Source organism: Staurois parvus, unplaced genomic scaffold (assembly GCF_062004578.1).
Source record: "Staurois parvus isolate SC_StPar_1 unplaced genomic scaffold, SC_StPar_1.0 ptg000432l, whole genome shotgun sequence".
Taxonomy (NCBI): domain Eukaryota; kingdom Metazoa; phylum Chordata; class Amphibia; order Anura; family Ranidae; genus Staurois; species Staurois parvus.
Genome location: NW_028318228.1, coordinates 2,495,392 through 2,508,985, shown reverse-complemented (window position 1 = coordinate 2,508,985; position 13,594 = coordinate 2,495,392). Strand labels below are relative to the sequence as shown.

The following is a 13,594-nucleotide window of genomic DNA, read 5'->3' as shown; positions in this document are numbered from 1 at the left end:
GGTCAATCAACCACAATTCAAGGAACTCCAAGCAGCCTCTGGAAGAACCTTAGAGTCCATGGAACCTTGGTTGAGAATAATGCTCTATGCAATGTGCTTATAAGCAAAATATGAAAAGTCAATACCTTACTCTCTGTACCTTGGTGCACAAATTTTAAAAATTCCCGCAAACCAATAGCAAACAAATGGTGATTTAGACCAATTAAAGTTTCCTTTGTGGACTGCTACTGTAAGTAAAACTTTCTTTTCTACTAGATTCCTGCCCCTCTCAGTAAACTGTGATACTTACTCAGCAGGAAGGCACCATGTTCGTGGAAAAATGTTGTAATCTTTTGGAAATAATTTTAACAGTCTGTTCATATTTCTTGCCAGTAAGTCCTTTCTACATATCTCACTCATTCCTGGGAAGTGATTGATTTTCTGTTCATAAATAAAATGCGAAACATTTACATTTATATATGGAATATATTAATAAACCATTAACCAGTCACTATGTACTGGACTTACTTGAAACCTCTTCATCTCCATTACACGTTCCAGTGAGACCGAGCAGTCTGTCCAGTAGACCGTCCACTCTTCATCATCTCCAACTTCCTTCAGTCCACAAAGTCGTGAGGCACGCCGCACTGAAATACAAACATTGACAGAGAGGGAAAGCAGACATAAGTAAACATAAAGTAGCATAAAAACAATGCACTGAATCAGTTTAACAGCAAATATAGTGGGGGCGGAGCCTGAACATGGCGGCAAGGGAGAGCTCAATGTAGGAGCTCGTGGACGGAGCTCCGTTGTCTGACCTCCCCGGGCCTCCAAGCTTATCCCCTGGGGCATGTTAGAACCCTGCGGTGGGGGACGAGGGAAGAGAGAGGAGCGGCTGGTGACTGGTGAAGAGAGAGTCCCTGGACGCTGGGAGACGAGAGGGGCCGGCGCGATCACGTGACCGGCCGCAAGGCACCTCTGGGAGATCAGGAAGCCGGCCGGCCGGCGTTTTGCGGGGAGAGAGCAGCGCCGACCTGTTTACCGGGGGCCGACACACTCTCCCCCTATCCCCCTAGTAACCCAGGAGCCTAAAAGAATGTGGAAGGAGAACCATTGAGACCTGGACAAGGAGTCTGAAGAGACCCTGGGGAGTTCCCCCCCATGAACAGACCCTCAGAGGAATCGACCGAAAAGGCACTCACTGGAAGAAGACATAGGAGGAGAGTGAGTGACAGACGTGAATTGCATTTGAAGATTTATTAGGCTGACATCCAAGAAATAGAGTGTATATGAAAGGGGGGACCCCTAGAGACTGTATAAAAGGTGGAAGAGGCTCGCAGAGAGAAGAGGAGAGGCTCGGGGGGAAGGAGGGGGAGAGGGGTGAAGGAAGAGGAGGAAGAGAAGAGAAGGAGAAAAACCAGCAGGGGGACAGGGCAGAGACTTGAAAGTTTAAAGAAATAATATCCCGCCCTACCCACAAATTTATAAAGGACTATAAGAAGGATAAGCGCCACAGAGAAAGATGAAAAACAAGAATGTAAAAGGAAGTGGGCTTAAAGGGTCCCAGACTGGCACAATTAAAAAATATACATCCCAAGGAAACGTAACCCCAGAAAGACCTCAGAGCAGATCTGAAAAAGGAGAAGCAGACCTTAGTATGGAAAGAAGCCCTAGAGTATCAATAGGCCCTGATACTAGTAACCAGCAAATATCAGGCAATACAGAGGCGGAAAAAGACCTACAAATACCTAATAAAAAGGAAATGGCAGAAATGTTTAAAGAACTGGAGAAAACAATAAAACAAGAAATGGTAAACATTCGCAGTGATCTGGGACACCTCTTGGAGAGAGTTGAGGAAACGGAGGAGAAAGTTAAAGGTCAGACCCAGGCTATCTCTGAACTTGAAAAAGAACTAACTAATATAGGGAAAATCCAAGAAAAACTGTTATATAAGGCTGAGATACAAGAAAATAAAGACAGGAAAAGAAACATCTTAATACGTGGGGTCTCAGAAAACTTAAAGGGAGAAAGTCTGCAAGAGGTGGTTTGTAAAATATTTAACATTATAACAGACAGCTCTGAAATGGAAAGGTCTAAAATAGAAGGAACCTTTAGAAAAGGAAAAATCCTGAGAAACCTGGGGAAAGAAAGGCCGAGAGATATAATTGTTAAATTCTATGAACTTCGGGACAAAGAAAAAATCTGGAAGAAGACTAAGGGAAAATCAGTAATTAAGTATGAAGGAGGAGACATACAGATATATGCGGATCTGGCTCCAGAGACTTTGTGGAGAAGGAGAACTTTGAGACCCCTACTGGAAAGGTTGAAAGAACAAAATGTGCAATATAGATGGGGGACTCCCGAATGTTTAATAGGATGGAAAAATGGGACTACAGCATACCTTAGGTTTCCAGAAGATATGAAAAATTTTTGTGACAGTTTAAAAATTCAAAGAACGGAAATCCCTGGCTGGGAAGAAGAACGATGAGAAAGTAGAGCGAAGAGAAAAGAGGACTGGCAATGTGTGGGGGGGAGAGGTGGAGGGGGGGAGAGGGATGGAGGAAGAGAGAGGTTTTTTTTTTTTTTGTTTTTTTTTTCTTCTTCTCCTCTCACCTTCTACCCCCACTCTATTGCCTTAGTTATGGATTTTTTCTTCTTTTTTTTTTTTTTTTTTTTTTTCTTCTCTTTTCTGCCGGTGATAAATCCAGGGAGGCTTGGGAGGTTATGGGGAGGTTAGACAAGGGGAAAGTCGTCCATGGACGGAGTTTTAGCCCAAGGACCAAATCAAAGGTGGATTTTTAATCCATAAATGATTAGTAGGCAAATGTTAGGCCTAAAAAGAGGGGGGAGGGGAGGGGGGAGGGAGGGGGTTGGAGGGTTGGAAGGGTGGGAAATGGGAGAGGGAGGTTGTTTTTCCTGCAAAATAAAAGATGATATAAAAGCAAGTGAGAAGGGAGAAGGAGAGAGAAATAAAAAATATAGATGGAGGAGAAAAGAGGAAATTTAAGGAAGATGGAAGAGATTCAGTTTATAACATATAACATAAATGGGTTGAACTGTCCCGGGAAAAGATATAGATTATTTAAAGAATTACACCATAGAGATGCCTCAGTGATATTTTTACAGGAGACACATCTTGAGATAAGTTCAAATGTTAGGCTGAGGTCTAAAAATCACCCAACATGGTATTATGCAGATTCCCCGGTTAAAAGAGCAAAAGGGGTAGCAATAGGCCTGGCAAAGAACGTTAGGTTCGAGTTGGAAGATAGAAAAACAGACCCAGATGGGAGATTTTTGTTCTTAAGGGGCAAGTTACAGGAGATCGAGTGTACACTGGCTAACATTTACTGTCCTAATAAAAAACCGGAGGAGTATCTGAAAAAGGTGTTGAGGAAGTTGATGGACTTTAAAAAAGGACGTTTGATCCTGGCAGGGGACTTTAATTTTTGTATGGACCCACAAAGGGACGCCACCTCCCATATAAAGACAGAAGGAAGTAAGGCCCTGAAATTATTGAAAAAAGAACTACACATAAGTCAATTGGTAGATGCCTGGAGAATTACACACACGCAAGATAGAGATTATACTTTTTTCTCAAATATGCATAAGAGATATTCAAGATTAGATTATATATTAATAGAACATCAATTAATTGACCACCTGACCCAGGTAGACATAGAGACAATATCTTTGTCAGACCACGCTCCAGTTACTATGAAAATGGAATGGGGGAGAAGGAAAAGCGGAGGGCTGGGATGGAAATTGAATGAGACACTTTTAGTGGAAAGGGAAATAGCTCAGAAAATAGGGGAGGAGATCGAACGCTTTTTTAAGGAGAATCAGACAGGGGATGTGTCAACAGCCACAGTGTGGGAGGCACATAAAGCTTATATAAGAGGAATATTAATGGCGATTGGGGCAAGAAAGAAAAAAGAAAGAAAGGAGAAAATGAATGAACTCTTAGAAGAAATAGGTAAATTAGAACAAATACATAAGAATAGAATAACAAAAGAAATAGAGCTGAAGTTAAAAAAACAGAAGGAAGAACTGAAAGAAATGATAGAAGAGGAGAGGAGAAAAGTATATAATAGAGTTTTAAGTGAGAGATATAGATGGGGAGAAAGACCTGGAAAGTATCTGATGAGAGCCTTGAGGAAAAAGAAAAATAGAAATTATATAGAAAAAATAAAAGATGCTAAAGGAAACATGAAACACTCAAATAAAGATATCACCAAAGCTTTCATAGAATATTACAGGAAACTGTATAATATAAGCCCCTTGGAAGGTTCAGAAACTATAGACAGTGAGAAAAATCAGAAAAGAAAGAAATATCTGGAAATGGCTAGGTTATTAAAATTAAATGAAGATCAACTAAACTCCCTAGATGCAGATATCTCACAGGAAGAAATAAAACTAGCATTAAAGGGGACAGTGTCGGGGAAAAGCCCAGGTCCAGATGGTTATACAGTGAGATACTATAAAAAATTTAGTGAAATCTTAGTACCAAAACTCAAAAACTACATGAATGCACTAGGTGGAGAGATGGAAGTAAGAAGAGAATCATTACAAGCCCAACTCGTGCTCATTCAGAAAGAGGGAAAAGATCCCTCTCAGTGTTCTAGCTATAGACCTATTTCACTATTGAACACAGATACTAAGCTGTACGCAAAAGTCCTAGCAAACAGATTGAAAGAGCTAATGCCTGGATGGATACATGAGGATCAGGTGGGTTTTGTTCCAGGGAGGGAAGGAAAAGATAATGGAGTACGATCATTGATGCTAATCCAAAAGAGTAAAAAGGGAAAAGAACCGGTGGTACTACTGTCTATAGATGCTGAAAAAGCGTTTGATAGGGTAAACTGGAGATTCATGATGGATACTCTGGAAGCTTTGGGAATCGGGCCTAGGATGAGAGAGTGGATAGGAAAGCTGTACAGATACCCCTCGGTGGTCATTGGGGTAAATGGGGAGAGGTCAGAACCCATTGAGATGTCAAACGGAACAAGACAGGGATGCCCATTGTCCCCATTGCTGTATGTTATATCTCTAGAACCTCTATTGTCAACAATAAGATTGAATAGAGACGTAAAGGGAATCCTGATAGGAGATACGGAACATAAAGTTGCTGCCTTCGCAGACGACTTGTTGTTCTATGTAGGAAACCCCAGGATAACACTTCCAAACTTAATGAAGTCACTAAAGGAGTACGGAGAACTATCAAATTTAAAGATAAATCCAACAAAAACGGAGATTCTAAATATAAACATCTTAAAAAACGAAAAAGAAAAGATACAAAAAGAATTTCCCTTTAAATGGAAAGACAGAGATATAAAATATCTAGGAGTAAAACTCACAGCCTCACATAAACATCTATATAAACTAAACTATATTACACTGATTAATGAGATTAGAGATGAATTAAAAAGATTGGAGGGAGGAACCCTGACATGGATGGGTCGTATTAATCTGGTAAAAATGGTAATAGTACCAAAAATCATATATAGATATCAAATGATCCCAATTAAACTCCCAGAGATTTTCTTTAAAATAATTAAGAAATTGATAACAAGATACATATGGAGGAATAAAAAACCAAGATTGTCATACGAACTGCTAAGTAGGAGGAAAGAAAGAGGGGGTTTAGGGCTCCCAGACTTTAAAAGATATTACAAAGCGGTAATACTGGCAAGAACCATAGATTGGATATTTAATAATAAAAAAAGCTGGGTGAGAATAGAGAATGAACTCAGCGGAATAGACTTGGGAAGAATGATATGGGTGCCAACACAGTATAGGGGTTTAAATGACAATGTAAATACATACACTTTGAATGTTTTAAAGATTTGGGATAACTTACACAGAAGTATGAAATGGACTTTTAATTCTACACTGATTCCACTAAAAAATACAGAGTTTTTCCCCCCAGGTAGAGAAGAAATAGGAGGGAAGTGGTTTAAAAAAGATAAGGTGCAATTAGGAGATATCTTGGTGGGAGACGAAATAGGAGCATTTGGCGAATTGAAAAAAAAAGAGGGAGAGATTTTCACTAAATTAGACGAATGGCGGTATTTCCAATTGAGGTGTTTTGTCGGAAGTTTGCCAAGACCTTTAAGGACAAGAGACAATTGGAACTTGTTCGAAAAGACATTGGGAACACAAGGTGATGGGAAACACGGGATTGCTAGAGTTTATAAAATACTCACTGAACTAGACACAAACACGAAACCAACATATTTAACAAAATGGGAAACGGATATGGGAGTTGTGATAGATGAGGAAAAGCAGAGGAGAATGTATAGATTAACTCACGAAAATGTCTCTATGAGAGAAGTAGAGATGAACTATAAGTGTTTGACAAGATGGCACATTTCACCAATAGTAGAAAATAAGATGTGTGGAGAGAGTACACCGCTGTGTTGGAGGGGATGCGGAGAAATAGGCACAATATACCATATATGGTGGGGATGCCCAAAAATCCAGATATTCTGGAAAACAATAATCCACTTAATAAGAAAATTGACAGGAATAGATATAAATCTAGATCCAGAAGTATGTATCTTGCACATCACGGATATAACGGTAAATAAATATAAAAAATCAGGGATATGGTACTATATAAATGCTGCAAAAGCCCTGATACCCAAGTTCTGGAGGCAAATAGAGGCACCAAAGGAAGAGGACTGGATTGAAAGAGTCGAGCAGATTAAAAAGATGGAAAGGTTGTGCCATACCCAAGAAGATAAGATGGAGGTTTATTATGGGAAATGGGAGAACTGGGAAAAAGCTAGATTATATATGAGATGTAGGAAAGAATAAAGATAACAGAAAAATTTCCACTTGCTGATACAAGAAGACGCAGAGAAAAGATAGAATAGGCAGAGGGGATACGGGGTGGGGGGTGGAGAAGGGGGGGAAAGGTTGCATAGAGTTTATAAAGTAGAAATGTTGGTTAATATAATATTATAGAATATATTTTTATATATATATATTTATATTGTGATGATGAAATGTAATTAAAATGGAAAATTAATAAATATTTAAATTATAAAAAAAAAAAAAAAAAACAGCAAATATAGTCACATTTTCAAAGGACACACTGACTTACCACTCTCATATTTGCAACTTGTTAAGTTTATACCGATTATCCTACAAATAAAAAGAAATGCAATTTGTTCAAATTATTAAGAATTCCAAAAATGTGGATAGCAATGACAATATACAATAAAACAAAAGCTGCTTCATTAATCTGTTTCATACTTGACGCATATACAATCTTGATATACGAAAACAGATATTAGTATCACAAGAGCATTTCCTGAACTTGACCATAGTAGATGTGTGGTAGGATTCCTCCGCTACTATTAACAACAGATACAAATTTAAAGAGATTATCTAGAAAAGAGTTCAACACTTTCCACTCATATTGTTGGATTTTTATTTTTTTTGTAGCCCTCGCACAGTTAACTGCCATGGGAGAACTGAGGGAAGTAGTATGAACTTGTATCTTTTACCTCTTTCCTGGAGACTCTCATTAACCATAAAGTATTGGTCTTTTGACTAAGATTGAGAATAGTATCTGTTCTTATCAGTGTCCATTTGGGGTGCTCCTCTGTCGTTCTAGCCTTCTGGCTGTAATAGCTAGCTGTATAATATCCCTGGTGGTGTGATGGGGATCCAGAGGGCCCTGCTTATTGAGGAAACCAAATTAACAGACCATTTGGTAAGGTAGGGGTTGGCAGTATTTCCCTGGTGTGGAGGGTCCTGGGGGCCCCCTCGAAATAGCATCCCGGGGGTGCTTTGAGTATCACTATGGGTTTGGGACCCCACTGTGAAAAAAGGCATGTGGCCACAACATCACAGTCTTTATGAACATTGACAATTTTTGTTACCAGACCCCAAAGCCTAGCCATTGGGAATGCACTGGCATCAAGATGATAGGGTGTGGGTGTTCAGCCCTACCCTGAAGTCTAGGAGGAGGTTGTGTGACTATTAGGTTCCTTCCTTCCCCGCCCCTCATCTTCCTCCCCTGCCCCTCTTTGGGAGAGCCCTTCACCTAGTACTTCTTGGTCAACGTCAGCTGATCAAAAATCCTGGGAGCAGGGTCAGGAGTCTTGCACCCTGGGGGTCAGGGAAAAGTCCTCCATCTTCGGGAGGGGATCATATTACACACCCTAGAGCAGTTTTTGTGTGTGTGTACACAGTTTTTTTGTTTGTGTACACATGCACGTTTTTGGTACACTTTGGTGTTTTGTTTTTGTACATCACTCAAAAAAAGAAATTGTGTATCTGCTATTCATACACAGTTGAAGCTATTAGAGAACACTTTATAAGTAAGTGGCAACACTTTCCACCATCAGCCAAATACCTGCGTTTCTTCTTCTTTTTTTTTTTTGATTGCGCTGTTATATCCACATGTCCCTCAGTTACTGTGTTTTCTGCAGTATCCTCCAATTCCTCTTCATCTTTGCTTTTTTTCTGCTTGACAATATGTTCAAGCTCAGCATTTGATGTTATAGGTTCACCTTCTAATTGGGAGGTCCCACCTACACTCTCACTATCAGACTCTTCTTCATCCTCCTCATCATCTCCAGAGTCCTCGTCTGATTCACTACTAACTTGGGATTCAACCTTCATATTGCCTTGAAACACTCAAGCTGCAAAATATTATATCAGCAAATGAAAATTTGATGTGCTTTAAGAAATTAACATGCTAAAACGTGAAGAGTGAAATGTACCACCACACGCTTATGGAGATAGCAGCCGGGATGCAATCTATAAAGACAATAAATGGAATTCCAAGAAGAAAGCAGTTGCACTTCACTGGACTAGCAACAGAAGAAATGTTCAATAAGGTGTTCATTAAGGTCCACTTCTCAGTGGGGCTCAAGAGAAAGGCAGCTGTATCCCACCTAAACATTGACCATAATGAACACCTTAGTGAACCTTCCTCCTGTTGCAAGTCACATTGAATAAATATGTCTTACCTGCCAAAGGATTTGTAATTCTTATGCCCGACACACCTCACCAGACAGCACAGTCATGTCCTAGACTCCCTTAAGCCAGCCACACGTGGATCGAAATTTGGCCAGGTCAGGAGAGACTGGCTGAATTTTAAACCATGCATGGGCTAGCTGGTTGTACACAAGTCAGTCTATCAATTGACTTGTGTACATCAGCTTATCGGGTTTTTTCCAAACGATCCGGCTATAGCGGGCAACACTGATCATTGCATTCTGCCGGCTGAGAAGGTTGATATTAGGACAGATGTGGGCAACCATCTATATGTAAAACTACAACTAATCATTGTAATGACTCTATATCTGGATCAAATACTGGTTTGTTTATACCTGGTTCAAATTCAGATTTAATTATGATTATTGTTATTATTAATGAATTGTATATCACCTTAATTTCTTGAGCCAATGTACATAGTAAATAATACTAACAAGAGCGACTAATACAGATTAGACAGACAAAACATTGCAAATGACCAGAACTGTAGAGCATACCTAGTACAGCAAGATAAAGCAGAACAAAGAAACCTTTCCTTACGTACACAAGGCCTGCTGTCACAGCTTACATCTGAAATGAGAAAATGCTCATAGGTTTATAAAATTAAAGGTACAAAACTACATGAGAATAATAATAAAAACTGAGATTAGAGATGTAACAAATAAGAGCATTGCCAAATATTACACACATTTTTCATTTGGAAGCATCTGTTGGTCATTGTTTTAAATAAAGGGGATTACTTATTAAGGGCAAATAGGCTGTTCACTTTGCAAGGGCATTTTCTCTAAGCTTAGTGAATAGAGGGAAACTTTTATGACTTTCTCACATACAAGCAAAAAATACTTTTTTATTTTCTTTGCTTGGGATTAGGTATTTGCAGAGTGAATTTTTAACACATTTACTAAGCTAAGGGCAAATTCTCCTGCAAAGTGAGCAGCCTGTTTGCCTTTAGTAAATCAACCCCTCCCTGTGTCCGCTGAGCTAATCCTGAATTATTATAATTTTTCAGTCACCTGCATTATCCAGTGCAGAAAATTGCAGGTCACTGGACAATAAAGTTTTACTAAACCCAGGACCCTGCATTCACGTCTCCCACTGTACACAGAACATGGGAATGCAATTATTTTAGTAAATATAAACTGCTAAATACCTTTTCTCATCAGTAGTATATAGCAGTCTTGTGACTTCTATCAATGTCCAGCTAAGCACTGGTAAAGCTTGTAGGAGGAGTTTTCATTCTGTTTTGACTGTCCTAAGAGGTTACATAACCCCTGACCCTCTGTCTGGACAGTGCTGCTTGGCCCTGTACTGATCACATGCACCCTCCCAAAGAAGAAAAAAAACTCTCTAGCAATACACACCAAACTGAGCATGTGCAATGTGACTCCTAGAGCTCTGTCCTATCAGCAGATGGATTGGGGACTGTGGAAGAGGGGGAGGATCAGAGAAGACAGGATAAACCAGCCTTTTTACACAATGTGGAGGATTAACCCCTTGGATTCCACAGTGAGTATAACAAGCATGCTTTACTGCATATGCAGACTGATTTTACTTCTGTGGGTTTAGTAACACTTTAATAGAATCATAAAGAAACACTCTAGTATAGCTAATACAGATAAATTGTGCTGCTGTGTGATGGTAAACCTTGGGAGTGAATGTCACTGAGCCCAGGACAACCGAAATGTTTATCCTAGACAGCAGACACAGTGATCCTGCTTCTGTATTGCTAGGGGATGCATTCCTAGACTTTAGATACTACACAAACGTGCTTTTAGGGGGTTAGTTACCAGTTTCTTCTGCTAATGCAGCAGTATCTCAGCAAGTCACTTACCCTGCCTGGCTGCCTTCCAAGGACTACAACTGAGCCGTAACATGGAAACCAGCATAACCTGCAGGGCCAGGAGAGGAGAGCACAACAGACTGATACGAGTCTGAGAGATATCTGAATAAAGGCAGCACCCTGATTGGTTAGTTCAGTATTCTGTGCAATGCCAGTATCTTCTACATACAAATAATGCCAGTATCTTCTACGTACAAATGGATACTCATCACTGAATATGCACACTAATGCTGATCTGATGATATTTTTATTTTGCTAATATATATACATATACATATATATATTGGGCAGCACAGTGGCTAAATGGTTAGCTCTTCCGCCTGGCAGTACTAGGGTAATTGGTTCAAATTGCAACCATGGCACCACCTGCCTGGAGTTTGCATGTTCTCCCTGTGCCTGCGTGGGTTTCCTCCGGGTACTCCGGTTTCCTTCTACACTCCAAAGACATGCTGGTAGGTTAATTGGATTCTGTTTAAATTGGCCCTCGTATGTGTATGGATGTAAGTTAGGGACCTTAGATTGTACACCCCTTGAGGGTTAGGGACCTTAGATTGTACACCCCTTGAGGGTTAGGGACTGATGTGAATGTACAATATATATGTAAAGAGCTGCGTAAATTGATGGCGCTATATAAGTAACTGAAATAAATAAATACCAAAACATTTATTGTTTTAAGAGAGACTACTTTTACTTCCAGGACAGACAAACCAGGGGACAAACCTTGTTTAGCCAGTTTACAGCCCAGGGGCCAAATAAATGATCGCCTTGCAGGGATGAAGCAGCATGTCTGATCTCCATTTAACAGGCTCTATTGCACTTACAGGTTCCAACACATCTCCAGTCAATAGACCTGATCGGGAGTACACTTCACTTTACACCTTGCAAGGCCTCACTTCCTCAGTGGTTCCAAATCTGGTCCATAGGCAAGCCCTGTGCCAAATCTGAGGTTTGCATAAAGCCAGTCATAGATGGAGCGATTTTCTTTCATACAACCACGAGTTGCAGGAAAGAAAATCGCTCGACTCCTCTATAAACACAGCCAGTGTTGATCGGGGAATGCCTCTCACGGAGCCATTGTGTTCTCCCGGGCCTGGGGTAGCTGGCCCTGCCAAGAGAACACAGTGATTACTTCTAGTGGCTATAATAGCTGCTAGCAATAATCGTATGTAAAATCCGGCAGCCTGGTTGTACCCAAGTTGATCAATTAATTAACTTGGGTACATTTAGCCTTCTCATACATGGTTCGAATCTTGGGTGGTTAATATTGAACCAGCCGAGATTCGACCGACTATGGCTGGCTTAACACAGGCATCCAAGCGAGTGCACCCCTGGAACCTGCCTGAACTCTCCACTGCTATGGCTTGGCTGCTGTCACTAGATCACAACCCACTCCTGACCCAAGTAGGCTAATATAGCCCTCCCGGGTATAGACTGTATCAGGGGCAGACTGACAACTCATGGGGCCCCCGGGCAATAGGGGATCATGGAGCCCCTGTGTCCTTGCCCACACTAAAACCACACCCAAAAAGCCTATTAAAAGGTACCAGGGGCATCTCATGGAGTACCCTACTGACCCCAGGCCCTCGGGCAGTGCCCGAATTTCCGAATGGTCAGTCTGCCCCTGGACTGTACTCACTGTCTCCTTGAGGCCTAGTCCAGCACCTTGTGTGACACATTCATAAGGTGATTCTTATCCTTTCAAATTCTTTTACTGAAAATGATCCAAGTTTATGATAGAAATCCACATAATTGGCATAAATATAAACAATTCAAAAAGTCACAAGTCTTTTTTTCCAAAAATTGGCATGGCTATTAGGACTCTGCGCAATAAAAGCTAATAAGGATGGGGTTGCTGTGGTGCCACAAGCTACATGTTGTTCCCAATAGGCTGAGGCTCACTATTTGCAGCAAAGGTGTCTGATACCACCTGCCTTGGAATAGTTCTGAAGGCCCATGACAAGGGAACTCACAATGGTGAAAGGGAACCATGTGGGCACCAGTTCTTACTGCATGTCTTCCATCTCCATCACACTTTTAGACCTTTTTATCTTTTAATCATATAGGTTTTTTTTTAAGATTTTAGTATTTTTTCTACAAGTGTTCCAAGACATAACACATTTTCTATAAAGGGTCAATCCACATAAATCTTTTTCCTTAGGAGTTATTAACTGTCCACATGTTACCCAGTAGGTGTCAATTCCCACCTGAGAGCACATTACTGTTGAAGGTGTATGGAGAGACATGCCAGCCAGTACACAACCAGGTCAGGAGAGTAATCTATGCATCTATCCAGGCCAGGAGTAGCCAACCACGTCCTAATTTTCTTTCAAATTTCGTTGGACAATTCCTGTGTTGAAAGATTAGTTTCTCTCTTGATAATGTGATATTAATTTGGGTCTTCCATTCTTCCAGGGTGGTATGGCGACAACCATTTCTGGGCAATTGTCTTGTGAGCCTGGAAGAGCACTCTAATAATGAGTACATAAGTGTTTTCTGGTAAGGTGGTCTCTTTTAATATGCTTAACAAATATTTTGATCTTCTGCCAGCTTCACTTGAAAAACCCTCTTTATAATAGCCAGTACCCTGCAGACCTTTTTTGGTTCCCCTACCCCCTAAAGAGGGATGGTCTGTATCTGTCTAATAATACACATACCACAAACTAGCAGGTAGGCCTAACCCCTCTCTACAGGTGGGTCCCTAACACAGGGGCTCATACAATTTTTACAATTACAAACCCCCCAACGGATTCCTCAGTATGTTCC

The 13,594-nt window shown here is 40.6% G+C and overlaps 1 protein-coding gene across 1 annotated transcript in view; it reads right to left on the bottom strand.

Annotated features, from left to right (window-relative positions):
* The window catches only part of TTLL13 (tubulin tyrosine ligase like 13), a 47,952-nt gene extending 38,388 nt beyond the window's left edge, over positions 1-9,564 (bottom strand). The window contains exons 1-5 of the mRNA XM_089687602.1: positions 9,489-9,564; positions 8,345-8,633; positions 7,085-7,125; positions 508-626; positions 290-420 (exon numbers count right to left, since the gene is read on the bottom strand). Of these exons, the coding sequence (XP_089543728.1) occupies positions 290-420; positions 508-626; positions 7,085-7,125; positions 8,345-8,613 (560 nt within the window). The 5' untranslated portion in view covers positions 8,614-8,633; positions 9,489-9,564. The remainder of the gene's footprint in view (positions 1-289; positions 421-507; positions 627-7,084; positions 7,126-8,344; positions 8,634-9,488) is intronic.
* Positions 9,565-13,594: the final 4,030 nt, after the last annotated feature.